This window comes from Mustela erminea, chromosome 21 (assembly GCF_009829155.1).
Source record: "Mustela erminea isolate mMusErm1 chromosome 21, mMusErm1.Pri, whole genome shotgun sequence".
Taxonomy (NCBI): Eukaryota; Metazoa; Chordata; class Mammalia; order Carnivora; family Mustelidae; genus Mustela; species Mustela erminea.
In genome coordinates this window covers 18,439,018-18,466,612 of record NC_045634.1, presented here as the reverse complement: position 1 = coordinate 18,466,612, position 27,595 = coordinate 18,439,018, and the positions used below count along the sequence as shown (strand labels likewise).

Genomic DNA, 27,595 nt, shown 5'->3' with positions numbered 1-27,595 from the left:
AGCAACCATGCCAACCCCTTGGCTCCCATGGGGAGCTGTGCTCACAATCCTTCCTGCAGAGCTCAGCAGCTCACCATGTCCCAAGGTGAATGTTAAAACCCCAATTGCTCACCATACTTGGGGGCATCTAGCTCATCCCACTTGGGTTCTCCCCCAACTTTGCAGGCTCCGAGGTGGCCCAGAGTGATTTGTTTCATTGCCTTGTTAATATCAGTTTGAGTTTTCAGAGGCCTTGTTCCCTTGCTAGGGCCCTCCCTGCTCCATCTTTGGTCTAGAAGCCTCAATTCTAGTCCTTAGGACCAAACAGGCTGACATCTGGTCTGCTCTTCCAAGCCCTGAACCAGACTACAGCACACCACCCTCAGTGAAGTGTCCAAGGAGGTAGAAGAATACCATGGTTCTTAAATATTATGACATTAATAGGAGCGATAAGACCAGTGAGTCTAAGGAAGGTTGAATGATTTGGCTCAGACTACCTGAGTTGTCAACTCGTGAAATGCCGAGTCTGGATTTGAAGCCAGGTTTCCTGTACTTTGGATGCTGTGTTCCTGCTGTTGTGCCTTTTCACCTCTCAGGGTATGCACTTCAATTCCCCATTTCTGTGTTCCCCCTGCAGGCTGGGCCGGCCATTGCATCCTTTCAGCTATCTAAGGGCGAAGCCTGTGCCTGAACCTTGGACAAAGCCGGCTCGGCAACCAAGCCCACCTTAGGGGCTCATTCTTTTCCAGCTGGAATCGGGGCGTCATCCTTCACCTCACTCTGCAACTCTGCTTTCCTGACAAAGGCTCAGAAATTGCAAATGCTGGGAAATCAACAGTTTTCTCTCTTTTGCCTTTCTATTTATTTCCAGCGTCTTCTAGCCATTTCCATTCTGCAAAAGCTATTGATCGAGATGCCACCATTATTATTTGAGAGAACACTCAGCTAGAGCAAAAGTTTTATGACTAAGGTGTTGTATTTGTTTATAGTCGTCTCCTTTTTAAGTTGTGAATTGTTTTCCATTAGCTTTTTTTTTTTTTTTCCAAATAAAAACATTTAGACAAAATTTTTTATTTTATTTACTCTAACAGGCAGTAATAGTCTCAAAAGTCTTTCTCTTCATCAGATGTCTGATCCCCTTGCAAAACTTTTGGTCTTTGAGCTTGAACGTAGAGCTTTACTCCATCAAGAATGTGATGTTCTTGTTGTAGTGCATTCTGAAGTTCCTCTTCTGAAGAAAACTGAATCCAACCCATACCTCTGTGAAATCCAGTCTCTTTGTCAAAAGGTACAGTGCACTTTCGTACATGGCCAAACTGTGCAAAGTGTTCTCTCAGTTCACTCGAGGCCGCGGTCCAGGGGATTTTTCTGACAAAAGCCACGGGCCGGCTAACACTCGTTCGCAGCGCCACAGCACCCCTCACTGCAGAAGCAGCCATCTCTAGATCGAGGACGTCTCTCCATTAGCTTTAATTTGCGCAAATGTGCTGTGAGAAGTCACCGAGTGTTCAGAGAGCCCAGTTAATAGGGTCTGGCACCCACACTCAGGAAAGGTTATGGCTCCTCAGCTAAGCAGATGCTGGAGTCATTTAGAGACTTATCTTAAAGTTCAAAAATGAAATTATTACCGCATAGAGACATTAACACAGTGCTTAGATAAAGGGTATGATAGGAAAGCGATGAGTGATACTTTATATGAACAAATACCTTTTTATGGTCTATTTACAATTCTGTGCTTGAACTAGTAGTTACTCACATTATCTCGTAAATGGAGCATTGTTCAGAAGCACTGGGCTGTGATATTATGCATTACATTGCCAGTAGAATAAAGTGATAAAGGAGTTGAACTACTTCCCAATGATAGCTGGAGAGATACTGCAGGATCAAGGAGTTTGGGGTGACGGGAGCTCCGTCCCTTCAGAATGCTAAGATAAAGAGAACAGATGTTCCGCTGGGGTCCAGATAGTAAGTTCCGATACCAGAGATGACGATAGAGGAGGTTGATTCAACAAGGGAACATTCAGGTTGACTGGCTCAGAAGCTCCCGCTGGACTGAAACAGAGATATTGCTGGCAGGAACTACCTGGGATCACATACCCCCACCAAGGTCCTGGGAAACCTTCGGACCAGGATTATGGTCATTTGAAATCATACCTACTTGATGGAGATTGGGTTTCTAACATGAGTTCAGCCTTCTTTCAGCAACTACCCAGACTGAGTCATTAAGCAACAGAGCGTATCTATTTGCTAAAGCCTCTGCAGATTATGAACAATGAAGTCCTAGATCTAGAACAATGGTGACTCTTCCTGCCCATCTCTTGTTTTAAGAGTTTTATTTTACTCATTTTTGTTTTCCTCACAGAACCTAGATAAATGCTTGCTCATTTTGAGCTCTTAATAAATGTTTGGTGGTGTTGTCTCTTCAAAACTAACCCATATGATTAATAGCTCATAACAGATCTTCTCAGAGAATAACTCTATTGGGTAAATGCTTGTCAGATTTCAAGAAAAGGAAGACTCCTTGGTCAGGGATATAGTGAAAGAAAAATGACATAAAATGATCTGTGATGCACAAATGATTAATAGGCATCAGGCAACAAGTCAGAGCCCGAGAGGAGGGAGCAAGACATAGGTATTTGAGAAGCAAAGGGGCAGTAAGGTCAACCAAGGAGACATTCCCAATGGTAGGAAACTTCAGCAGCAGGGAAGTCTATTATTTGGATTTGAGTTGTTTGCCATCAGGAATCTTCCCTGTTTCTTTAAAATATCAGGCTCTGTGTTTGTGAGATTTGGGGCATGATGACATTCAAATGGTGTCCATAATGAGTCAAGGAAGAAAAAGAAATGGACTCTTGGAACACAAAGATGAATCCTAAATTAATGAACTCAGAGAAAGTAGGACAGGGAACCCTGGGTTGAACAGGTAAAGCCTTAGTTCCGATTTTTCACTCCAGTAAAATTCCTGGAGAGACTGAGAGGGATGGACCTAGGTCTCCCTCTGCTGGTGGAGAGGGAAACCAGTCCATTGTATGTAAACTTAAAGCATTTAATTTTAAAAAGACTTCCCAGTTCCAAAGATACAGATGTCGTGAAAAGAAGGGCCATCTGTACCCATCTGTACCCTAATGTTTATAGCAGCAATGGCCATGGTCGCCAAACTGTGGAAAGAACCAAGATGCCCTTCAATGGATGAATGGTTAAGGAAGATGTGGTCCATATACACTATGGAGTATTATGCCTCCATCAGAAAGGACGAATACCCAACTTTTGTAGCAACATGGACCGGACTGGAAGAGATTATGCTGAGTGAAATAAGTCAAGCAGAGAGAGTCAATTATATATGGTTTCACTTATTTGTGGAGCATAACAAATATCATGGAGGACAAGGGGTGTTAGAGAGGAGAAGGGAGTCGGGGTAAATTGGAAGGGGAGGTGAACCATGAGAGACTATGGACTCTGAAAAACAATCTGAGGGGTTTGAAGTGGCGGGGGTGTGGGAGGTTGGGGTACCAGGTGGTGGGTATTATAGAGGGCACGGATTGCATGGAGCACTGGGAGTCGTGAAAAAATAATGAATACTGTTTTTCTGAAAATAAATAAATTAAAAAAAAAAGACTTCCCAGTTCCAAGAACATTAGAGCAAAGAGAAATTATCTACAAGCAGTATCTTCCCACTTTGTAATTTACTATGGACCTTGGAATGAAAATAATATATATCCAGATCATAAAGAACTTCTGATAACCATAAAAACACATTTGTAATCCTTCAAAATAAGTTCCTTAAATTAGCACCCTATTACATACTTTCCTGTCCTAAAAGTGTATTTTTTTAAGACTCTAGAGCAGGGAAGCCAGAATTTCAACACCTATGAATTAAAGTGGATATATAGTATAAAACTCTGTCCATCAGCCTAATCATTAAAGGTTTTAATAAAGTCCCCCTCACTATTTGATGTTGAGAAACCCTTCTTTCTAAGTAATTTCTTACCTAATATCAACCGTTAAAGATTACTCTCAAGTGCTCTCACATTATTTTATGGATTTTAGCCAGAAGTCTGTAAGTACTTTTATTATCCGCATATATACAGGTTAGAGAATTGATGTTCACAGATTGAAGTTTATGGAGTTGAAATCCCTATCTGGGGGAAACAGCCCCAAACTCACATCTGACCAGGAGACCTAGACAACAGAGGTATTGGTAAGTTGAGAGAGGAATCAGCAATCATGGTCTGTGCCAAAAATTCTTTCCCTAAAACTTCCCACACAGAGCTGTGCCTATAATAGGCCAAGGTGGGTCTTACTTAAGCCTTTTAAGAAAAATATGGAAATTAAAGCAGTGTCTCTGTTACTAACGAGGCCAGCACCTGGTAATCTTGTAACATGAATTATACAATAAAGCAAGGTAATTATGCCACAGTGATTAATCAGAACCATGAAGAAACTTATATTATCATATATTAAGATTTTTTCCTACACACATAATTCTATACTCAGAATTATACCAAGCTAGACTCATGCTTTGGGTATGAAATAGAGACCAGTTTTCTCTGCCTCTCTCTCACTTTCTCATCGTGGACAGCAATAATAGTAATACTGCTAATTTAAGTGTTAGGCTGTGGGACACCTGGGTGGCTCAGCGTGGTAATCGTCTGCCTTCAGCTCAGGTCATGACCCCAGGGTCATGGAAGCCAGCCTGGCAATGGACTCCCTGCTCAGCGGGGAGTCTGCTTCTCCCTCTGCCTGCTGCTCCCCCTGCTTGTTGCTGTCTCTCGCTCTATCAAATAGATTCTTAAAAAAAAAAAAAATGTTAGGCTGCGCAGCTTCCACAGATTTTCGGATCAGATTCTAATTTTATTGTCACAGTGACACCGAAGTCGGAATCAAGGTGTAAATGCATTGTTTTGAAGAAAAAAAAATGTTGAGCATAGAAAGTGCCATACGCTTAATTTCATGCTAATTAATCAACAAGGGCATTGAGTGGTTCCAATCCAGATTTAGTGACCTGCTTTAAATCTCTGGAGCAATAGAGAGGATTATCATTTTCAGCTTAAATAACCCCCTAGCCGAGCTAACGGATGCCCGTTATGTACCACCAGGCCCTCAAGTCTGCAGATAACCAGCTTTTCTTCTAGCCACGATCATCATTAGATACCCCTTCCCTTTCCATGACTCTGCTGTGGTTCCCAGATGCCTCTTCAATGCAATTAAAATCTTCTGAGTTGGGGTTTTTGTTCTTGGAGCAATTGGTTTGTTTGTTTCAGCTCTTCCTGTTTCCTTCAGGTTGGTCAAACTGTATCCTTCTGTGGCCCTGCTGATAACATCTCCTCTGTGGCAAACCACATTTTTCTCGTCAGATCATAACCTCTTCCTTAAGCAGGGCTCAAGTTTCTTCCCTTCTGCTCTCTGGTTTGTTACTTCTCTGTAACTTTCCACAGCCCGCCCCTGGGGTGAGGTGTGCTTGTGGGATGCTGGCGGACCCACAGTGAGTGAGTGGTTTGGATTAAGACCTTGGCAGGCGATCTGGAGGACTGGCCGGTTTCAGTCTAACAGCTTTAAATTAAACCCCAAGCCTTTTCTGGAGTGAGAGAGGGAAAGTAAAGAAATGGGAGATGGGAAAGAACTATGTAAAGAGAAAAAAGGGATTACTCAGGAAAGGGCTTACATCTTTGGAAGGCAGAGGAAGCAGATTCATCTGGGAGTCTTTTGGCCAATGCTTCTTGATCTGAGATTTCTGCTAGGGCTCAGCTTAGGATCAGTCTCTGAAAATTCCTCTTTTTCTCCCCTTTCTTTTTCTTAGCCTATGGATGTCAAGAGCTGAGGGTCTCCACCAGGCAAGCCATGTACCCCCAGGAGGCCTCGGAAATGTCCCCTTGTTGTTTTATATGTTTTTCCCTTTATAAAATAATTCCTTCACTAAATTAGACTAAGCCGATTCACACAGCAATTCTTCCCTCCTAAATGTCTGAGTAAATGAAAAGTTCTAGATACATAATGAACTCTCTGTTTACAGAGTATTCTCATAGCTCTAATGCTAATGAAGCCCTCATGGGTATGGGTCTAAGAGGTGCATCAAAATATAAAGAAAACAGCCTTCAAAACAAAACCAACTTCAAGGTAACTCAATTTCTTTACCTTTTTTTTTTTTTTTTTAAAAAACACTACCGAACATGGGGAGGCTGAGGACTGCCTGAAAATGAGTCACTTCTGACCTGTCAGTAATTCTCGTTCACACCCGGTCCTTGCAAGCACATCCTGAGTTAGCAAAACCACAAGGAATCGTCCCCCCTTCCTGTGCTTGCCTGTGAGGACTAGAGGCTCCGTGACTTCCCTAAAGAATGTGCTGGTAGCACAAGGCAGAGCCGGGACAGAAAAAGGGGTCATCACCCTCCTGCCTACTACACTGACCACATTCTAAGGCTTCCTAATAAATATCAGCTTTTTTTCCCTGAAGACACCGCTCTCCTTATGCATGTAGAGGGCATCTGGCAAACAATAACGGATTATTTAAGTTCATTGCTCTACAAGAAAAGCATAAGGCACAGAGACTGTTACGCCTTTGTGCTTTATCTTAATGTGACACAGTTTTTCTCAGTATCAAAGAAAATAATATTGTAATTCTATTTTAAAACAAAAACAACAATAAGAAATGCTTTTCTGGTGTCTCTAGGAGAGCATACATCAAATTTATGGGTGGATATCTTCCCCCAAATATAATTTGAGTACACAGGCACTGGTAGGAAATTTTTATGATAAATTTGTTCCCTTAAAGTTCTTGATTCCCTCACGACGGCGATGTGGAATGAAGCTGTTTTGAGTAGGAAGTCAATTTAGAATTTGAATGCTAAGATAAAAATAATGATTTACTACTGCAGTTCCACACCCTTTCCCCCCCCTAAATCATTTGTTATCTCATTTCTTTAGCGTAAGATGTTTAAAAATATCACAAACTGACCTACCTCCTCGTTCAAAAGTTGCAGCATAGAATGAAGAGATGATTAACAAATTTGTTGCTGCTCAGATCCCTCCTTTTCTCCTTCTCCCCGACCTTCCTTCTTTCCCTCTTTTCTTGTTTTGAACCTTCTCAGGTTATCCTTTTAATCCCCAATCACTCTGGCAGCTGACGGGGATAGAGAACATATTAAGTCTCCAAAAGATAGCAGGGGCTTCCTCAGAATAGTAGCTGTTTTCAATTTATTCTGTCCTAGAACCCTTAGAATGGGACAATGCTACACGATTTGATAAAAGAAAATAAATGAACAATTTATGTCAGTAATTCTATCAGCCTGTTCAGGGTAGTGTCACAAGCATGAAGCATCAGAGATATTTTTTTTAAAAAAACTGCAAAGTTTTACAGGTTTGAGTGAACTTGTTTGGCCCCAGGGAGGTTCTTAATGGGCAATTAGCAAATGTATTTCAGTCTTGTTTTTCTCCCTCACCTAAAATTCCTCCAGGCATGGAAATCTAAGGTTTTGTATTCAAGGAACCCCAAAGAGCTTTGAGGGTCACATTCAATTTCAGAGTTATTAAAGTAATATAGTAAATCCCCTTTTTAAAATTCTTGGTGCAGTTCACATTTTTGTAGAAAAACCTACAGCACAGAAGTTGGATACTTTATGTAACTGTTAAAACCTGCGTTTGTGTGTTTGTCTCAAAGATGGTTGCCTTTAGAAAGCACTGTTCAGCAGCCAAAGTAATTAAAAATAATTCCAGTTTTCACTTGTATGCTTGGCAAAACAGAAGAGACTCTAAATAGCAAGCCCATGACAACGATTATTAAATACCCCTATTCTTCTGTCCATGTTTCTGCCCAAAGCCACTGGCTCAAAATCTAGAGCTACAGTTCCTCGTCTCCCTATAAGGGGTTTGATCTGACACAACAGTGGATGAGGGCTGCTGGTTGAGTAGTCTGTGTCCTGTGCTGTGTGCTCTGAAGTCAGCAGGGTCAGCCGGCGAGAAGGGCAGTTGGACGCAAACAGAGATCAAGGGCAAACTGAAACCCACGCGGATGAGCTGGAAACCTGGAAACCTTTCTCCCTGCCTTCGACTTGATGGTGCAGGTGGCCTGCCGGAGAAGGTGACGAGTTCCTCAAGAAGCTAACCACATACTGGGCTCAGGACTGAGAGAAACCCAGGCAGGCTCCAGAGGGAACTCTAGGAGCTCCAGGTTCTGCTGTCCTGCAAAGCTGGTGAACCAGCAGAGCAGTGATGCGCAGTGTAGACATGTATCAGACCCTGTTGCCCCCGAAGTGACTTTTTGAATGTGAACCGTAACTGCGGCTAAGCTCCCATGCAAAATGTCTTGTGTGGCCCAGGATGAGCCAGAACAATGTAGGAAAGAGAATTCTGGAAAATGTAGTCCCGTATAGATGCTTTTCCTCTTCCTCCTCCTCCTCTCTCTCTCTCTCTCTCTCTTTGTGTGTCTGTGTGTGTGTGTGTCTGTACACACAGACACATATTTATTTATTTATTTATTTCTGGGACTATACAATGCGTGGTTTCGTCCAGTGGACAACGACCCACAGGTACCTTAGGTTCTTTTTACTTTTCCTCATTGTTTTTTTCTTTCTGCTTCTCAGATTCAAGAGGTTCAATTGTCCTATCTTTAAATTAGCCAGTTCTTTCCTTCTGCTTGTTCATAACTGTTGCTAAACTCTTCTAGTGATTTTTTCACATTGCTAATTGTACGTTTTAGATCCAAAATTTGTTTGACTTCTTTCTTGTTTTCTAATTTCTGTCTTTTCATTGATATTCTCATTTTAATGCATTATTCCTGATTGCCTTTAGTTCTTTGTGTTTTTAAAAAAATCATATTTTAGCAGTTGTTTTACTTTGTTGAGTATGTCCAACCCTGGACTTCCTCAGGGATCATTTTCTGTCAATCTGTTTTGTCCTTTTGGGGGGGGGGTGGGCGGGTAACTTTCCTATTTCTTTGTATGACTTGGGATTTTTTGGTCGTTATTGAAAACTGAACCTTGGACTCTCATGTGGTAACCCCGAAAGGCAAATTCTCCCCCTTCCCTATGGTTTGTTCTGTTTTTCTTCCTTGAAGGCTGTAGTAGTCTACTTGTTTAGTTACTTCCCGAAACTGATTTTTGCAAAGACGGTGTTCCTTGTTGTGGGAGGTCACTGCAGTCTCTGTTTCTTGGCTTCTGTTGCACTAGTGTCTTTGAACACCAGGAACTAGAAACCAAAAACAAGCCTCCCTTCCCCCCAAGGAACTCATAACCAAACAAAAAACACTAACAACAGCAACAACAAAAGTCACCTGTCCCAGTCTTTGCGGTCGCGTGTGTATCTTGCCCTGGGCACGTGCCGTTTTCTGCAGTCCTCTGTACATGTGGCTTTTTAAAAATGTCCTTAGAAGCTCTGCCGGGCTTTTGCTCGCATGTATTGTGCGATCTATCATATGTCTCAGTTGTAACCTTTGGCCCCCGGCATGTAAGGGTTGTTATTGAAGTCTGTAGAGTTTTTGAGCAAGGCACGCTGCTTTTCCAGCTTGAGTTCCAAGTTGGGCACAACGGGGTTGAATGTTAAGTTTGCACCCGTTCTTCAGGGAGCCCTCACGGGAGTTCACCCTGACACACACAGACATTTGTGAAGAAGGCTTGCCCTGCGTCCTCTGGAATCGTGGGCCAGGGTTCCAAATGAGGAACCTCTGCGGTGGCTGTCTCATGACCAAATTGGGAGTGGTTAGGACAAGGGTGAGTAAAAATGCCACAGAACTTCCCTGTTGGCTGGAAGTTGCCTTTCTCTTGACTCAGCATTTGCTTAGTTGCTGTAAAATTTTGACGGTTTTCCAGAGGACTGAGGAGGTTGGTTCTGATGGCTTGTACTTGTTTCTCAATGTTTCTGTGGGGGATGAGCACGTGGAGCTGCCCGTTCCACCATTTTGCTGATGTCATACTTCCTAATTTTCCTTTTTGTTTAGGTAAATATTCTAAATAATAACCAACACCTGAAACAAGTTTTTTGTTAACAGATAATACAAGTGTAAAAATAAGTTTACATGTTACAATAAAATTCAAAAACTAGAGTACTCTGTAGTAAACAAGAGCTGATAAATATCAGAAAGGAATAGTGTTCCATTTTGTGATGTGACAAGCATATTGATTCGACTAAAAAAAACCCTGTGAAAATCTGTCACCTAACATTCACTAAGGGAAAAGCAGTTAAAAAAAAGTCAGGCTACATTGCGGTTATATGCTTGATAAAAAGCTGTATCTAGTGCCAAACACATATTCCTAAAATCCCTGCATTCCATTTGAATGTATTAAAAAAATATCTCGGGGCGCCTGGGTGGCTCAGCGGGTTAAAGCCTCTGCCTTCAGCTCAGGTCATGATCCCAGGGTCCTGGGATCGAGCCCCGCATCGGGCTCTCTGCTCCGCAGGGAGCCTGCTTCCTCCTCTCTCTCTCTCTGCCTGCCTCTCTGCCTACTTGTGATTTCTCTCTCTCTCTCTGTCAAATAAATAAAATCTTTAAAAAAAAAAAATCTCAACAGAGGCATCTCCTAATGGTACTCTCTGTGGAAACAGTTAACTGTCACCTGACGGTCATTCACTTGGTCCCGTTCTCTGCCAGAATCTTGATTTCATTTAGTGAACATGGTCCCTTGACCTTTCATGAACCTTGAGCTTTTCCAACACTGGAGAATGAATAATTGTTACTGTTCTAATCCAGTGACAGTAAGTTTGTATCTCTTGCCAATGACTGGGCTAAGCATGAGCATCCTAGCAATCTGGATCACGTATACATTACCGAGGCTGCAAATATTCCATTTCCCTCTTAATCACAAGCATTACTATATGATTTGTAAGAGGTATGTGCCCCAAGTGCACATTTTGAGCACAGACTACCATGGTTCGTAATTTATGGAAAAATTGAAAGTTTTTACTTGAAATTATTTGTTCAGCTAACTGAGGGGAAGTATGTTTGGTTCTTAAATATCAACTGATATTCTTATTTTCTACTTGCCTATTCTTTTAAAAAAATTATTTTAATGCACACTGCATTTATGTTGATGCATGGCTAGATAAGTGGAATGCAATGATTCTGGTCAGGTGGTCTTTCCTTTTTTGCTTCCCTCTTTCCCTCTTTATCTCCTTTCCCTCCTTCCCTCCCTCTGTCCCACCCCCCTTCCACTCTCTCTTCCATCTGTCCTTCCCGAAATCACCACTTCCTGAAGGAGGTAATGCAATTCACCATTCCAAAGGAAAGGTCCCAAATATAATGGCAAAGTTAAGCTCTTTTCTAGACCAGATTGAGTTGAGTAACCCAATTACAAAAAGGGCTTTCTTGGTTTTAAGGACACAGTTGTCTATATATAGGTGGAGAATCAGTATCCATATACCCTACATCAATATAGCATGTGGCACCCATAAGCACTGATCCCAGACATCTCATGTAGGCTGCCATGTAAAGGATTCTTTTTATTTATTTATTTTTAAGATTTTATTTATTTGGCAGAGAGAGAGGGAGAGAGAGAGAGCGCAAACACAAGCAGGGGGATAGCAGGCAAAGGGAGAAGCAGGCTTTCTACTGAGCAAGGAGCCCAATGCAGGAGTCCATCCCATGACCCTGCGATCATGACCTGAGCTGAAAGCAGATGCTTAACCGACTGAGCCACCCAGGGGTCCTGCAAAGGATTCCTTTTAATACTATCTTGTTTGCCGTCTGAAGGAAACACCCAGACAATGCAGTTGAGCCCAAGGACTTAATAAGCCGCGGAATGTAGGGCCAGGGTTTAGGGACAGTCTGTCTAGGTTGAGAGCCCATTCTCTTAGCCACAAAATTACATTGGAGAAAATAACTCGTGTTTAACAAGTAGAAGAATGTAACATGATAAAAGGCATTTTCAGCAGGCCATTTCCAGCACTTCCAGTTCCATGAGAATTTTTGCCTTTGCAAGCAAGAAGCAGGGAATCTACTCTAGCTACTCTTTGTGAAGCGAGACTTCAGGAGTGGAAAGAATGCATCAGCCCATGGTTTTGCTTATCACCGCTGAAGAGAGAAGAGTGGAGCCATTCCAGACTAGTACTACTTCCTCATCACACGTCCCTTGGGGTGGCACTTAGGAAACTTGAAAAGTATATTCTTCTCTGGGCTAGATTATACTCAATTGGGCTTTAAGAGCAATCCCTGGTCTTTCTTCCTATATACCTAGACAGCTGGGGACAGGCACTGGGTTCCAGGTGACCTTCCACATTCTAAGATGTACCCTGGTGATGGGCTGACCGTTGGTAAGGTACTGATTTGGCATGCGTAGGGTCACTGATCTTTGAGAGCTACAGATATCTCTCTCTGTCTCTCTTTCTCTCTCTCTTTCTGGTTGCAATTGTTAATGGACTCCATGAAAGGCTTCAAAGAAGGGTAGTTGAAACTAGGTTCTGTGCTCAAGACATTTGCATGCTGTTATTTAAAGTGGAGCCACTTAGATTGGAAAGTGTATTTATATTTTAAACACAGCATTCTGGAATGATAACAACTATTCAACTTCATTTAAAATGCACATCAAATTGAGCTCTGTGTTGAAATGACATTTTTGATCCACCAATTATTGAGAGACATATAGTGATGGGGGAGCCTGTGCCTTTTCTCAGAAGCCCTTTTTCTAACACCTGGGTCAGTAAAAACAAACAAAAACTGTCAATACATGATCATGTAAAATAATCATGTTGGTTTTCTTAATCATCATGTTATTATTGACCATGAGAAATCTGCTCAGTTTTTCATCATGCCCAGAATATATCATGAACAATGCTACCTAACAGCCAAGGTACTGCACATGCAGAGATCATAATGGCCAGATAAAAACGTTTCCTCAAAAAATGTGTAAGGTTAGAGATTTCACAAACTTGGCACAAAACAACTCTTCCAATCTTCTCATTAAGAAACTGATTAAATTAAAGTCAATTAAATAGATTACAAAGAAGACAAAAATGACAAAAATTGTCATCCTGTGAAGAGATCAGTTAAAGTCAATGGCTGGAAGGTGTTTCCATTATCATTGGCATTTGTAATTGAGAAGCCTTAAACTTCAGTATATTCCATTCAATATATGTCATTATATTAGAAATTCCATTTAGAAACCTAAAGAAATTGAAATGGTTCAAATGCAGATCTATAGCAAGCATGAAGGTGTCCAATATGTTTATCCAGTGATTTTAAAATATTCCTTTTCTTTAGACAAAATTCCTAATCTCTTACATATTCACTGAACTGATATTAATGGAGCAAAATAATAAAAGTATTTTTGCCACAATGATTTCACGAAGGTGAAAGAAAGTACGATACATTATAAAGTGCAAGTGACTCCAGCATCTTCAGCGTGTGAACAGCCTCTCACCCCCCACTGGCTAATTTTACAGTCTTCGATAGATGATTCTCTCCCAAAACAAAATACTTCATTCAGCCAAATTGGACCAGTACCTGCAACAGTCAGATACAAATGCGTTAGTAAGTATGGTTTTCGGGTTTCTATCTAAGTAGGAAAAAACCATTATTTTATACACTAATTTAACAACAAAGGGTCAAATATCATCTATATACAAGTTCTATGCTTTTTCTTAGGATTCAAAAATTAATCTCCTGCCCCTGAAAACTTATATGTTCTGTCAGTGAGTAAACTACTTAAGTACAAAGTAGTAAGAGCTGTAACAAAGGTACATACACAGCTCAGTGAAATCATAAATAAAACACTGAATGGTTTGGACAGACTGGTTTTATTGTTAGAAATAAGAAAGAAATAAGCTTTACAGATCATAGGCATATGCCGTGACCTGATGGTCTGAGGGCATCTGTATGAGGCATTCTCTGAAATGTTACCATATACTAGAGTTCTTTTCTTGGTTTCCAGGGTTTTGCCATTTACATGCGTGGTTTACCAAATATATTATCTATTTTTATTTAAACTAAGACTAATAAAATGAGCAAAGGACTTACAAATTATCCTGAAAGAAGACCATAGATTATTAATTGCAGGCAAAGGTAGACAAAAACAAAATGGCAGAGCTAATGCTCTCTTTATCTTGAACTCTTCCACAGACACATTAGAAGGGAAAATGGCTGTCAGCAGCAGGCTACCAGGGAGATACCGAGCTAACTAAATATGCAAACTTAACTGCCACTCTGAAGATAAGGACATTATTTTATCAATGAATACAAAAACAAGGGCATTTTGAAAGGCATCCAAGCATGCCCAAAAAAGTTCACTTTAAAAATAATGTTTGGAAATATTTTTCTGGTATTCTCTAATGATTTTCTGCATGTATCATATATAATAGTTCCCCTTTCTTTTACACGTAAGACAGTTAGAAATGGAACCTTTGAAAAACCTCTAAATGAAAGGTTGTATTGGGTTTTGTTAAATATATATCATGCAAACTTCCTCATGAGATTTCGAGAATATTTCATGCCATCAAGAAACATGATTTAGCAGCTAAACTTCAAGAAACCCTTTAGCAAGACTGGTGGATGGTAAATAAATATCTTAATCCTGTCAGCATAATCAATAATAAATTTCTTCAATCTGGATCAATATGATGTTGAAAGGTTCTCTTTCGGTCACAGAGCCGTAGGAAACCTATTTAGAAATAACTTCAGCTCAGAAACAGACCTTGTGTAGCTATGACACAATGCTAGATGAAGACTTTTTCCAAAGAGGCATGTATAACGGCACATATAATGACATTACTCTTGCTGAATTTTCAAGTATTCTGTGGATTCAGTAAGCAAGAATTATGTACGTGGCTGACAGTTGAATAATTATACAGTAGTATGTGCAGATATGAAAAAATTACAAATATTTTTATAACCACTGTGTGGATAACATTTGGCCTAATCTTAAAAAAATGGACAGAGCTTTTCCATGTATAAAAAAGAAGTTATTCCATATAGTGGGGGCAGCCTGAAAAGGCTTGATATATTACAAGAGTCAATGGTATCCTGGCATCTAAAACACAAAGTACATTCATGAGGGACAAGGACTCATAGGGAAGGCTGGATAGAAAGCCAGGGACATGTTTTACAATATTCAGAATTTTATAATAAGTCACCAAAAGAAATGATGTCATCAGAGCTATATTTTAGAAATGTATGTCTGACAGAAATGTGGAAGTTGGATTAAAGAAAAAAAATCTATAAACTAGAAGGACATTTAACAGGATGCCTGTGGAGAGATTTCCTCTGAAGTCTCAAGTTTTTATTTACTCAGAATTAGATAGGAAACTTGTATTTCCACCTCTAAAATAAATTGTGCATTCACTTAATCTTTAGTAATTTGTTCCTTTACTAGAAAGATCCAAACATGGGACAAAATTATATTGAGGTTTATGCTACCAAAGTAATTAGGAACTTTGTATTGTTCATTTTCTATAATAATAATTAAATCACTGGTGTCCAAACAATGTTTCTATTAGAAAAGAAAGGTTTTCCCGGGCTTATTAATTACAAACGTAGTAACCTGGAGAGTGCAAGTATTTTTTGAAATGTTGATAATGGAGTGAGCCCTTTCTGGCTTGAAATTTTAAGGCAGATAAAAAGGAAAAGATCCAGGAAATATAATCTCAAAATCAGAAACCTTACCAGGAATGCTGCTTTTGTTCCCAAGTTGCTTTTAGTAGGTATAACCCAGTCTCTTTTGTGTTTGTGTGTCTGTATGTGTTGAGTATATTTGTGCGTGGGCTTCTTTTTACATATATAAAGTCTATATAAAATTTTTGGGAGTCCCAAACAGTGACTCAAATTATAGCCAAATAAAAATAATAATTGCACAAATGGTGACGCTCCTCCCACGTGAATGTAGAAGAGAGCACAAACAGTAGGACATCTATAAACTGTACTTATTAGATGTACAAACATTTATAAATTGTATAAATAAACATAAGTAAAACTTTTGGTCAAAGAGGGGCTCGGTCATAACGGGGGACAAGAACAGTCAGGCTCTCCGGCAGGACACAGTGATGTTTTCACTCATTTTGTAGATCAAGTCATGGGATTTAGATCTCAGCAGCACAGAAGTCTTACAACTCAGGAACAGAGAATTAAGAACGAGAATCCTCCCAGGGGCCGTAGCACCAGCCGGCGCATCTCCATAGGGGCAGCAGAAGATAGATATTATTTAGTCGATCATTGTGCTGACGGGTGAACACAAATTTTTAGAAATAGCAGTAAAGGAATTTCTGAATGTCAGAATACCAAAGCTGTCGTCATAAATAATGAGCATTTAAGCCCACTCTTTGAAGAATTAATGATGAGGCTGAAAACATTCAAAGTAACTTTTGATATGTTCTCTCATTGAATCCTCAAATCATCGAATCCTCAAATGACCTTCAAAACTTAAGGGCTTTTGCGGCGCCTGGGTGGCTCAGTGGGTTAAAGCCTCTGCCTTCAGCTCAGGTCATGATCTCAGGGTCCTGGGATTGAGCCCCACATCGGGTTCTCTACTCAGTGGGGAGCCTGCTTCCTCCTCTCTCTCTCTCTCTGCCTGCCTCTCTGCCTACTTGTGATCTCTCTCTGTCAAATAAATAAATAAAATCTTAAAAAAAAAAAAAACACTTAAGGGCTTTCAAAGTGCCATTTTACTGTCGAGGAAAGGGAATCTCAGGGAGGATAAGTAATCGGCAGAGGGTCATGCAGCTAATATGGGATGGAGCCACCAGCCCCACCCCAGGTCTGCCCTGAGCCAGTGCCTTTCATCAAGGATTCACGCAATCCCCCTCCTTCTTAGATTCAATCATTCACCCAATCTGTTTTGGGCGAACAAAATCAAAATCAAAATCCATTCATCCTTGAACTGTGAAAGCTTCTGTTGGAGGTAGAGACAGCAACTGAGGTCACAGAGGCACTTAGCAGCAGAATTGCTACTTGGATCTAGAACCCCAGTGCCTTTTCCACCAAGAAACACATGGATAAGATCAATACGTTGTGCAATTCTCCAAGTCTGGTCTTCAGCTGTGTGCAAAAGATTCCCAGGGAACACCCTAGGCCTTTTCACATATGATCTTTAAAATTTACATCTTCTAACGACCCTGTGAAATAATGGCAATTATCTCCACATCACAGGTAAATAGTTAAACTGAGACTTGGGAAAAAAATGTGTGCTTTTCTCCAAATAACAGAGAATACAACCAAGAAACAGAACATGACGACATTTTAAAACTTGGTGCTATTCACTGACTACATAGAAGCCCGAACAGAGTTATAAAAATAATTTTCCAAGATTTGTTTTTATTTTTACATTAATACATTCAGGACTATTGAGCCTAAGGGAAAAATTTATTTAACATGCATTTTCCATCTCATTCCAAATTGTTTTCTGCATTAAAAATTAATTCAAAGGTAGCCGAGTATTCATAAAATTTTACCTTCATGTAAACCTCAAAGATTAAAAAACAAGTTTGTTTTTATTTCTTTACATAATAACGATCTCTCAAGGATGTTAGGTATTGCTGCTTTCATTGTTATTTGCCTCTGAACTATCTTTCCAGTTTGTGGGAAACTATGCAAAATTGACGTGTACAGTTTAGATTTTTTTTTTAATTTTCTAATCCTATTTATGTATCATCCATGTGTTTATGTACCTGACCATGTACACATCTACAATTCTCTTTACAATTTGGGGGCTGGAGGGAGGGCACATTGACTGATTTTGTATTTCCAAAAGCCCACAGCTATCAATGTGTTGTCCACGACTCCTGGAATTTCACGAGGCTGGTTTGTGATGTCTGAGAATATGCTTGACCTGTGATACCATTTCCTCTTAATCTCTTTAAAAAAACAAACAAACAAACAAACAAACAAACAAACAAAAGATACTGGTATCTATTTCAAGGATTTGAGATTTTTAAATCTGATCTTGAATAACACCACTTTTCTGGAGAAAAAAAAAGTCTTCATATTTTATATATTAGCCAGAAGGATGGTGCAGTGATGAGATTTGAGATTAGCTGCTGAGTAGATAACATGAAGAGGCAGAAACCACTGTTGGTTAGAAGTCTGAATGAATTTTAATTAAATCTAGTCATGGCTTGGTGATTTGAATCTGTTACTTTTAAGATTTCTAGTTGGGAAGTGCTTTGTCATCAGCTTCCTCTTTGAGAGAAAAAAAGCTTTTTTTTTTTTTTTTTTTGTGAGTTTTTAAAACCAAAGGTAGGAACAATGGGAATCAGAATCGAGAATTGGTAAACTATAGTTCTCTGTTCTAGTGTAGCAGTTCTGAGGAAGACATTGATTTTCCCTGTTTTAGCAATGAGGCAGAAGGAGGAGATGGGGTTGAAACAGCTATGAGATTTCATTTACCTTTAAAATTCTATAATTCTAAGATTTTAAAGAAGCAAGCTCTATAGAAATCAAATTCTTAAGGATAAAGAACTTAGAAGGACATTCTGTTGAATGGAAAGACATAGGTGAAAGTGAGCATCTTGACCCCTCCCCCACAACCACCATGATAGTTATATAAATTTGGACAGGTCTTGGGACAGCTGTGTCAAATTTACTTACAGAAATTTCTCTGTGTATATTGGGGCTATCATGTCTAGTTTCATAGGCACTGCGAGCACGAAATGAGATCATATAGTATGCATTTGATTAACAATACTATTACATACTTAGTATTGTGTTTGTTACCATAAGTAACAAAACAGGTCCATAGAGTTTTTAAACATAAAACTTTTTAACCTAAAATTCACAAAAAAGTGGGTGCCTGGGTAGCTCAGTGGGTTAAGCCGCTGCCTTCGGCTCAGGTCATGATCTCAGGGTCCTGGGATCGAGTCCCACATCGGGCTCTCTGCTCAGCAGGGAGCCTGTTTCCTCTTCTCTCTCTCTCTCTCTCTGCCTGCCTCTCTGCCTACTTGTGATCTCTCTCTGTCAAATAAATAAATAAAATCTTAAAAAAAAAATTCACAAAAAAGTTAAAAACTCTATGGACTCCAAACCAGGTTCCTTAACACCCGACGCCTGAACATCCACATTTTAAATCTTTCAGTGTACAGGGAGCAGTCTGTAAGAATTTGAGTTCTGACCCATTCATATATTTTATATCTGACATTGCTTTTACTCCCATTCTCTGGAGGATAAGTTCGGAGGGACAGTTATATTTTTGATCTCCTTCAGTTTATTCTTGTATTTTTAAAACTTCCACTTTAGAAAACTGATTACGAAAGGGGTACCAATAGAAGGTGATGCTTGTGCTTAGAATTTTTCTTTTCTTTTCTTTTCTTTTTTTTTTTTTTTTTTAAGATTTTATTTGTTTATTTGACACAGATCACAAGTAGGCAGAGAGAGGAAGGGAAGCAGGCTCCCCGTTACGCAGAGAGCCTGATGCCAGGCTTGATCCCAGGACCCTGGGATCATAACTTTAGCCGAAGGCAGAGGCTTTAACCCACTGAGCCACCCAGGCGCCCTAGAATTTTCCTTTGTTTCTGCTTTCAAGTGTGGAGAGGCAGCACAACCTCCTGTAAACTCAGAAGATGAGCTGGTCGCTCCGGGTCCAGCTCCAACTTCCTGCCTCAGTGCGCAGGCTCTGACGCAGCTGGAGGACCACGGCTGTCCGATAGAGTTCACACAAGTTTGCTACCCCAGAGGTCACGGGGTCCAGAGACTAGAAAGCCTGCACAGGGAAAGAAGCGACTCACTCTCCCTACCCTAATCCACGCCACGCCCTGACAAGCACCAGCAACCTCTCTGTGCCTCCTTAATTTTTAACCTTTTTTGTCTACTCAGGAAAAAAGAAAGATTACATTCCACTGTATGCAAAAGGTGCATCCAAAGGAAAGAACCTATTTATAGGAGTGGGCTCTAAGCTTTATTCCTATAAATCATTTTGCTTGCAGCTGCAAAGTAATTGTTCTTAAAGCTAACAAGGATTATCTTTGGTAAGTCAGGTTTGCTATTTTAAAACCAGAAAGAAAAAGAGTAAGGGGGGTGGGGGAGGCAGGGGAGAAAACTATGTTCAGAAAATTGTGTTTTTTTCTTTAAGGGGGAATAACACAAAGGGTATAAATTTAAACTTTTTTCTTCTTGGTTCAGTTCCAGGAATAATGTATAATACAGTGTCAAACCGATTCTTCTTACTTTCCCAAGAGAACGACAAATAATTAAAACCTGAATGCAATTCCGTCATCCTTACCCCTACCCCTCCATTCATATTTCTAAGTTTCCTTTCTGGTCGCCATCCTGCGTTCAGAATTATCTTTTCTTTTCCTCCTGAGTGAAACTATAAATTAAGGTGGAGGAGTGAAAAAACAAGGAGGAGTTGAAACAGGTTCACATAAAAAGGGTGTTTGCCGTGTCTAATCCCAAATCAGCTTGCAATAGAAGCCTGTTTCTGAAAATACAACATACAATGAAGCAGATCATGAAATTTATTTCTCAGGTTCTTTTACTTGTGAACAAATAGCCTCAGTTCTATTACGTCTCCCAGCTCATCTTGCTTTATTTTTTATTTTAAAATTCTCATCATCATTCTTTAATTGTTTTGGGGTGGAACTCTACACAGAATTGACATCAGAGCAGGTCTGTCTTGAGTAGAGTGAGGACACTGTTGGGAGTCCCCATATGGGGCCCTTCTTCCGCTACACTTCTATAGAGTAGAAAATCACATTCACCTCTGTGACCATTGGAACATCACTGATGTCATAGACAACCTAACACTAATCTGACTGTTTGACCTTCAAAGAGGATGGCAAATACCCTTGGAATTATATAGTAGGAGCTGTTGCCAGCAGTGATCCGTGCCCTGTATCGAGCAGTGCTATGAGTCAGGCTTTGTGCTGGGCCCTTTCTATATGCCAACTCATTTAAGATTCAGAGTAAATCTTATGTGGGTGTTATTATTCTTATTTTTTTGGAACCAAAATGGAATCTCTGAGACATAAATAGCAGAGCTAAGGTTTCATCTCATATCTCCTTAGTTTCAAAATTCTTAGGCTTTCCAATTCATTCCAGTAGGCACTTAAAAATGTGAAAGGAAAAACCAAATTCAGACATACCTGGTTGTTTCACTATAATAAAACTCTAGAATGATGTATAGAATCACCAACTACCACAAATACCCAGCCTCACTAAAAATCGTCCCTCATCTTAGAGAAGCAGTCAGTTATCTAAAGAAAACTTGAGAGAACTGTCTTCACACAGCCAAATAAATAATTTCACATAAGATTAAACTCTACTGTTTCATTAATTATTTAAGTGGAAAACATTTTCTTCCAATAGTTCAGAATACTTTTTTTTCCGCCTCTTCTTATCAGTGCTTGAGAACTGAAATCCCTAGAGATAAAACAGAAATGAATAAAGGCTGTGGGGAAAAGGATATTTTACTTATGAGATGAGGCCTTAATGTTAATGCAAGCTTAAGCCAATCATCTCCAATTTTGTGTACCACCTATGTTTGGAACTCAAGAGAAAACAGTTTGTGCACCCCCAATGTTTACAGCAGCATCATCAACAATAGCCCAATTATGGAAAGAGCCCAAATGTCCATCAACTGATGAATGGATAAAGAAGATGTGGTATATATATATATACAGTGGAATATTATCAACCATCAGAAGGAATGAAATTTTGCCATTTGCAATGACATGGATGGACTAGAGAGTATTATGCTAAGAGAAATAAGTCAGCCAGAGAAAGACAAATATGATTTCATTCATATGTAGAATGTAAGAAACCAAACAGATGAACATAGGAAAGCCATAAGAGACTCTTAACTATAGAGAAAAAACTGAGGGTTGTTTGGAAGGAGGCGTGTGGGGGATGGGCTCGATGAGTATGGGCATTAAGGAGGGCACTTTTTAGGATGAGCACTGGAGTGTTACATGTAAGTGATGAGTCACTAAATCCTACTCCTGAAACCAATATCACACTATATGTTAACGAACTAGAATTTAAATAAAAATTTGAAACAACAGTAACAACAATGAAAAGAAAACAGCTTTGAAATCTAAGGCACTAAGCTTCATATTCAGTGAAGAAATGAAACTGGGGAACATCTTGTTTGCCATTCTTCCATAGATCATATTTTGCCAAACCTTATTAGTTTCCCCTTAATTAAGGTACATATGCTCTGATTTTGGTTTTTCCTTTGTAATAGATGAACGGTTTACTTCAAGATATAAGAGATTAATAAACAGCAATATAGGGCTTGTTTTGTAAAGATACAAAATTAAATGTCAACTCTTTGGATAAAGTAAGCTATAAAACTAGTCATCTTGATGAAAGTTTTTTTTAGGATAGTTTTCTCTTTTTGGATTGAGCTATTTAGCTCATGCTGATTACATTATCTGAACAAATGGCAAACAATATTTCACTTTGTCAACATAGGCACATCCTAATAACTCATCCACATGTTGTTATTCCTAAAACTGAAGAATTTTAGCCATCTACCAGGAGAGTAAGTCAGCATCGATGAAAATTGTATGTCATCTATTTGCAACATGGCTCTTCACTTCATAGATGCCAAGAGTCATTTGAAATGTTTTAGATGATTAAGTATTTGAAATAAATGACCTTTTATGCTATGGGTCTTAGTTCCCATAGAAATAAATTCTGTCCCCATACAATACTGGAAACTCAGATTGGCAGTTTGGTTTTGCTAAATGATTGACTGATTCATTTGATCTCTAGGGACTGAGTTGGGGATTTTTAAATTTTGTTTTCTTCTTCTCTGGGGGAAAAAAAAAGTCAGGCTATTGACTTTAAAACCTTTTGCTTTTTACCGGTGCAAGAATGATTTTAGTCTGTACTTTTCAACCTGGGGAGAAAATTCTGAAAATGTAGTAGAGATGGAACATAAGGAAATTCCAAGCATCTATTTAGTTGTAGCAAATTACAGATCTTTTCTATTTCCTTTGTTTCTTCTATTCAAACCTATAAGGGACAAATAAAAAACTGGGCCAGGGGCTGACATTCTCACCATCACCACTCTCTTTTGTCTTATCTCACTTCTTCATAGGAGGCTAAATGATATTTCTGACTTCCACAGACTTTGGAACCTGGATCTTTGCTTTAATTTACCTTTTAAATCTGATACAGTCAGTTCATTTAGGTAAAGGAACAAAGATATAACTGTGAACTTTCATTAGTACTATTCACCTGTTTAGCACAATGCTGACCCATAGTCATAGCTTAACATTACTTAATATCTTTTATGGGTTTAAGAAATCTGTCTTATACTGTTTCAGTTTTTTGATATGATTTGACACATTGCCCTATTTTATCACTATAGACAAAATAGCAGCAACACCAGATAACCTTATCTCTATAATTTTGCACACAATTTCTTCTTGCCCATATCTGTCTAAAACAACACTTATAAAATCAACAGGGCCAATTTTTTTTTTTTTTTTTGTCAACATCAACTTCAGAGAAGCCAATTATTTATTTATCAGATTTGGACAGTGGAACAAATAAGTAAAAAATATTGACTTTAAAAGTCTAATTTATACGGTTACTTTTTCTAATCTCTTTGTCATTTAGGATTGAAGCACTTGTATGTTTAATTATGCATAAAGCCTATACTGTAAGGTACCCGTTTAGAAAAAAAAAATTAGACAAAAAAATGTCATGAGTATACATTCAAATCTGTCCTCTGCAAATTTTCTTCCCAGCTCTCTAATACATTTATAGGTTATTGAGCCATCCAGGTAAAAATACACAAATGCATGCAACAAAAGAATTATTCAATGTTTTACCAACCTCAAATAGAGGGGAAAGTAACTTTCCTCTTCCCGTATTTCTCACCATGTCTTAAAGGATTTGGAGAAATCATAAATAGTAGGTATGCAGAACCCTATGCTTCCTTCTCTTTCATGGTTCCTCACGGTCCTTTCAGAACACAGGTGCTCCACCAGGCACCAAGGATAGCTCTCATTTCTGTGAGATACAACCGGGAGGTAAAAGCGCAAGCTGATGCCCTCCTCTCCAGTCACACAGAAGAGGGAACGTGAGTGAGCACATGGGATTGCTCAGATGCCCACAAAACCCAGACGCATCAAGTGAGATTCCCAGGATTGTCTGTGGTTCACTTGTCACTATTTCTCCTGTTCTACTTTACCAGTCTTTCTGTATTCCTCATGTTAGTGTTCTCCACCTAACCAGATGAGTCTATATAAAATTTAAACATTAAAGATTGCCTGATAGCATATGTCATTTAAAAAATATCTTTCTTTTCATTTCTGCCTTCTAGGAAAAGCCATTCAAAAAACTCCTATGTAGGATTTTTCTTCCTATTTTGTATGTTCCCGCTGCTACTTTATTCTATGTATTAGAGAATGCCTACATTTCATTTCAATATGTGTGTGTGTGTGTGTGTCTTTTTAATTACCTTGTCCAAAGTGAGCTCCTTTATGCACAGTTTGAACACCTTGGTATCCCAAACTCCTACAGATGACCTGTCCACCTCGCAGTTCCCAGTGGTCGTCACAAACTGTGCCCCACTGGCCATTGTGGAAAATCTCCACTCTGCCCTCATGAGGACCTCTACCGTCAACCAGTCGTACTGTCTTAAATGGAGCTGTAACATAAACAAGTGGTGGTTAATTATATATAAATATTGTTTTATAATATTTAAAAAAATTAACATTTTTTCCAGTAAGTTGAACTATGGAAATAAATATTAAACTTTCTAGCACCACCTGTTGGTAAAGAGTTTAATTACAAGTATTGCAGAATAAAATCTATTCTCTCTGTTTCAACATTTATGAGTTACATATAAAATTTATATAAGTTATAGATAGGAGAAAACATCAAAGATTACATTCCAATGACTTTAAAGTTCAATAGCTACACGTTTGTTAATGTCCTGTAGACTTTTCATACTATTTTGGAAAATTTATATAATGAATTGATTTATTTTCTTGCACACTAACACACACACTGGAACACAAAATCCAGGGACTTTTTGATATAAGAGGTTGAAGAGAAGATATTTTATAATACTATAAACACAAAAATAGATGACCGAACATCCTATCTTTTACCAAGAGAATCAAGATAACCATAGTGACGATATTTATTACTTTGGATATTTTGAGAAATCACTAAAGCAATAAATGCTGTGAAGAAATATACCAAGTTTGTAATTATAAAAATAATTTTGTTTTTCAATGTTTAGTCAATCTGCTGTATACAATAAACTTTTATACAATTTTGATCATGTGCAATTTTAAATATGAAATGATTCCTATTTTAAAAAATATACATTATGAACCTAGAGTCAGAAGAATAAAAGTGTGTAATTAATATCAAAAAAACAGGCCACTTGGAGAATCAAGCTTTCTTTCTTTCTTTTTTTTAATATTTTATTTATTTATTTGACAGACAGAGATCCCAAGTAGTCAGAGAGGCAGGCAGAGAGAGAGGGAGGAAGCAAGCTCCCTGCTGAGCAGAGAGCCCAATGCGGGGCTAGATCCCAGGACCCTGAGATCATGACCTGAGCCGAAGGCCGAGGCTTACCCACTGAGCCACCCAGGCACCCTGAGAATCAAGCTTTCTTTAAAGAATTTTTTATTCTAGTAAGTATTTGTTTAAAAGTCATTTGGCTGAAGAACAGAATGAAAGGTAGAGACAAAATGTTTTTTAAAAATTAAGATAGTGCCAAATAAAAATAACAGTATTCTCACATAATCAGAAAAAGCCAATGAATAAGTGCAGTTCTATTTATATCTTTCCAAATAGAAGTTTGAGAAACACTGTAGTATAAAAAACGAAGCTGTAACTATCAACAAAAATATCCCTCCAATGTGAAAATGGAGTATTAGAAAATGAGTTTACAAAGTTCAATTAATTCAAGACATATCCAGTAACTTTTTTTTTCTAACTGGAATAAATTTTGTTAAAACCATAATCTAGTAACAAGTAAAGAAGATCAGCCATTTCCTATGACAAAACTGACTGAACCATACAGAAACATAAAAAGCTAACATGTTATATGTAGTATTACAATTATAATTATTTTCTTGATTCTTCCAAAATAGAATTCAGTGCAAAATACTGAACTAATGCAATCATGCCTAAGTGCATAAGCCATTCCTTACTTAATAAAATGAGTATAAAACATTCTTAAAAGGAAAATAATTTGTTATTACAGTATTCAAACTTTCAATTACCAGGTAAAATACCCATGTGACCCAATCATTCACTATAATTGCCTAAGAAAGTAGGGAACAATTACCCAGGAGTGGATTGTTTGAAGTTTTAAAATATTATAGTCATGTAGTATTAACTAGTGCTACCCCCAAACGTTTGTTTCTACAAAAGTCAAATATAGCCAAGCATATGTTTATAATGATGAAGTGACAAAACACACATCATATTCAAACATTTGGTTATATGAGGTTGATGCTCTTATCACCCAAATAACTCAGTGAAAGCATTCTCAGTGTGCATTCCTTATCTCTCAAAACGTTATTAAGAAGCCTGGCATCTCCTGGGACAGTAGGTCTCAAACTTTGGTAACTGTCTCAGTCTGTTCATGCTTTAACAGAATACCACAGGCTGGCTGGCTTGAACAACAGACATTTATTTCTCACAGTTCTAGAGCCTGGAAGTCCAAAATCAAGATGGTGGCATATTTGGTGGCCAGCTTCTTGGATTGTAGACAGTTAACACATTTCTAGAGTAAGAGTGGGGAGTCATTTCCTTGTTGAAGGTGAATTTTGAGCAAAGACAGTAAGTCTAGACCATAAAAGATATTTTAGTAATCTTAGTGTATTTATGCAATACTAATTATAAATGTGTTTAGATCTTTGTTCTTTTCTAGATCTGTGACTTCAGAGAATAACAAAAGCAAAAAACCAAGAGTCGAATAATCTAGATTTTAGTTCAGATTTCTGTGACCTTATTAAACCATGTAACCACCCTAAGACCAAATTTTTCAACTGTTAAAAAGAGAAAATGATTATTTGCTGTTAGTTATGTGTTCTTAGTTAATGCACAAAACTCCGTGCCAGGTATTTTCCTGGGTTCCAAGAATTATATGAATAAAACATGTATCCTGTCTTTAGGATTTTTGAGGTCATTGTGGAAATTAGAAGAAACAGTAAATTTTTAATTTTTTATTTATTAATTTTAAAAGTTTATTTAAGGAATCTCTGCAACCCAACATGGGACTTGAACTCACCACCCTGAGATCAAGAATACCTGCTTTTCTGACTGAGCTGCCAGGCACCCTGAAATAGTTAATTCTTTAAAATGGCTTATGAATATATGTTCTTAATTTTACAAGTTAAAAACATTTTGAGGTTTATGTTTTGTGATGAAAGCACTGGCATAAATATTATCTGTGATATTAATTACTTAATTCATGAAAAAAATTTTGTTTTACTAATTCCCTTTCTAATGCTTATCCTTCTCAAAATGTTCTCAACCAACTGGGATAATTTTCTGCAGATAGACAAAACATACTCTCTAATTTCAGATGTGTGTTTGAGCTTTATTTCCAAACATGAGTTTGTTTATTATTTTGAAGGTACCATCCTATACCAGTAATGAGTCAACTAGGGTCCAGGGGCCAATTACAGCCTGCTGTCTGTTTTGTAAATAAGGCTTCTGCACAGCAAAGGAAACAGGCAACAAAACAAAGAGGCAACCCACAGAATGGGAGAAGATACTTGCAAATGACAG

General features: G+C 38.6%; 2 protein-coding genes across 5 annotated transcripts in view; both read right to left on the bottom strand.

Annotated features, from left to right (window-relative positions):
- Positions 1-1,030: 1,030 nt before the first annotated feature.
- LOC116581725 (SRA stem-loop-interacting RNA-binding protein, mitochondrial) lies at positions 1,031-1,425 on the bottom strand. The gene has a single exon (XM_032328932.1). The coding sequence runs from the start codon at positions 1,416-1,418 to the stop codon at positions 1,083-1,085; it is 336 nt and encodes a 111-aa protein (XP_032184823.1). The 5' UTR covers positions 1,419-1,425; the 3' UTR covers positions 1,031-1,082.
- A 10,699-nt stretch (positions 1,426-12,124) lies between these two features.
- Positions 12,125-27,595, bottom strand: part of MSR1 (macrophage scavenger receptor 1) — a 109,968-nt gene continuing 94,497 nt past the window's right edge. For all 4 annotated transcript variants that reach the window (XM_032328929.1, XM_032328927.1, XM_032328928.1 and 1 more), the window contains 2 exons: positions 24,297-24,485; positions 12,125-13,405 (listed from right to left, as the gene is read on the bottom strand). In XM_032328929.1, coding sequence (XP_032184820.1) covers positions 13,272-13,405; positions 24,297-24,485 — 323 coding nt within the window. In that variant the 3' untranslated portion in view covers positions 12,125-13,271. The remainder of the gene's footprint in view (positions 13,406-24,296; positions 24,486-27,595) is intronic.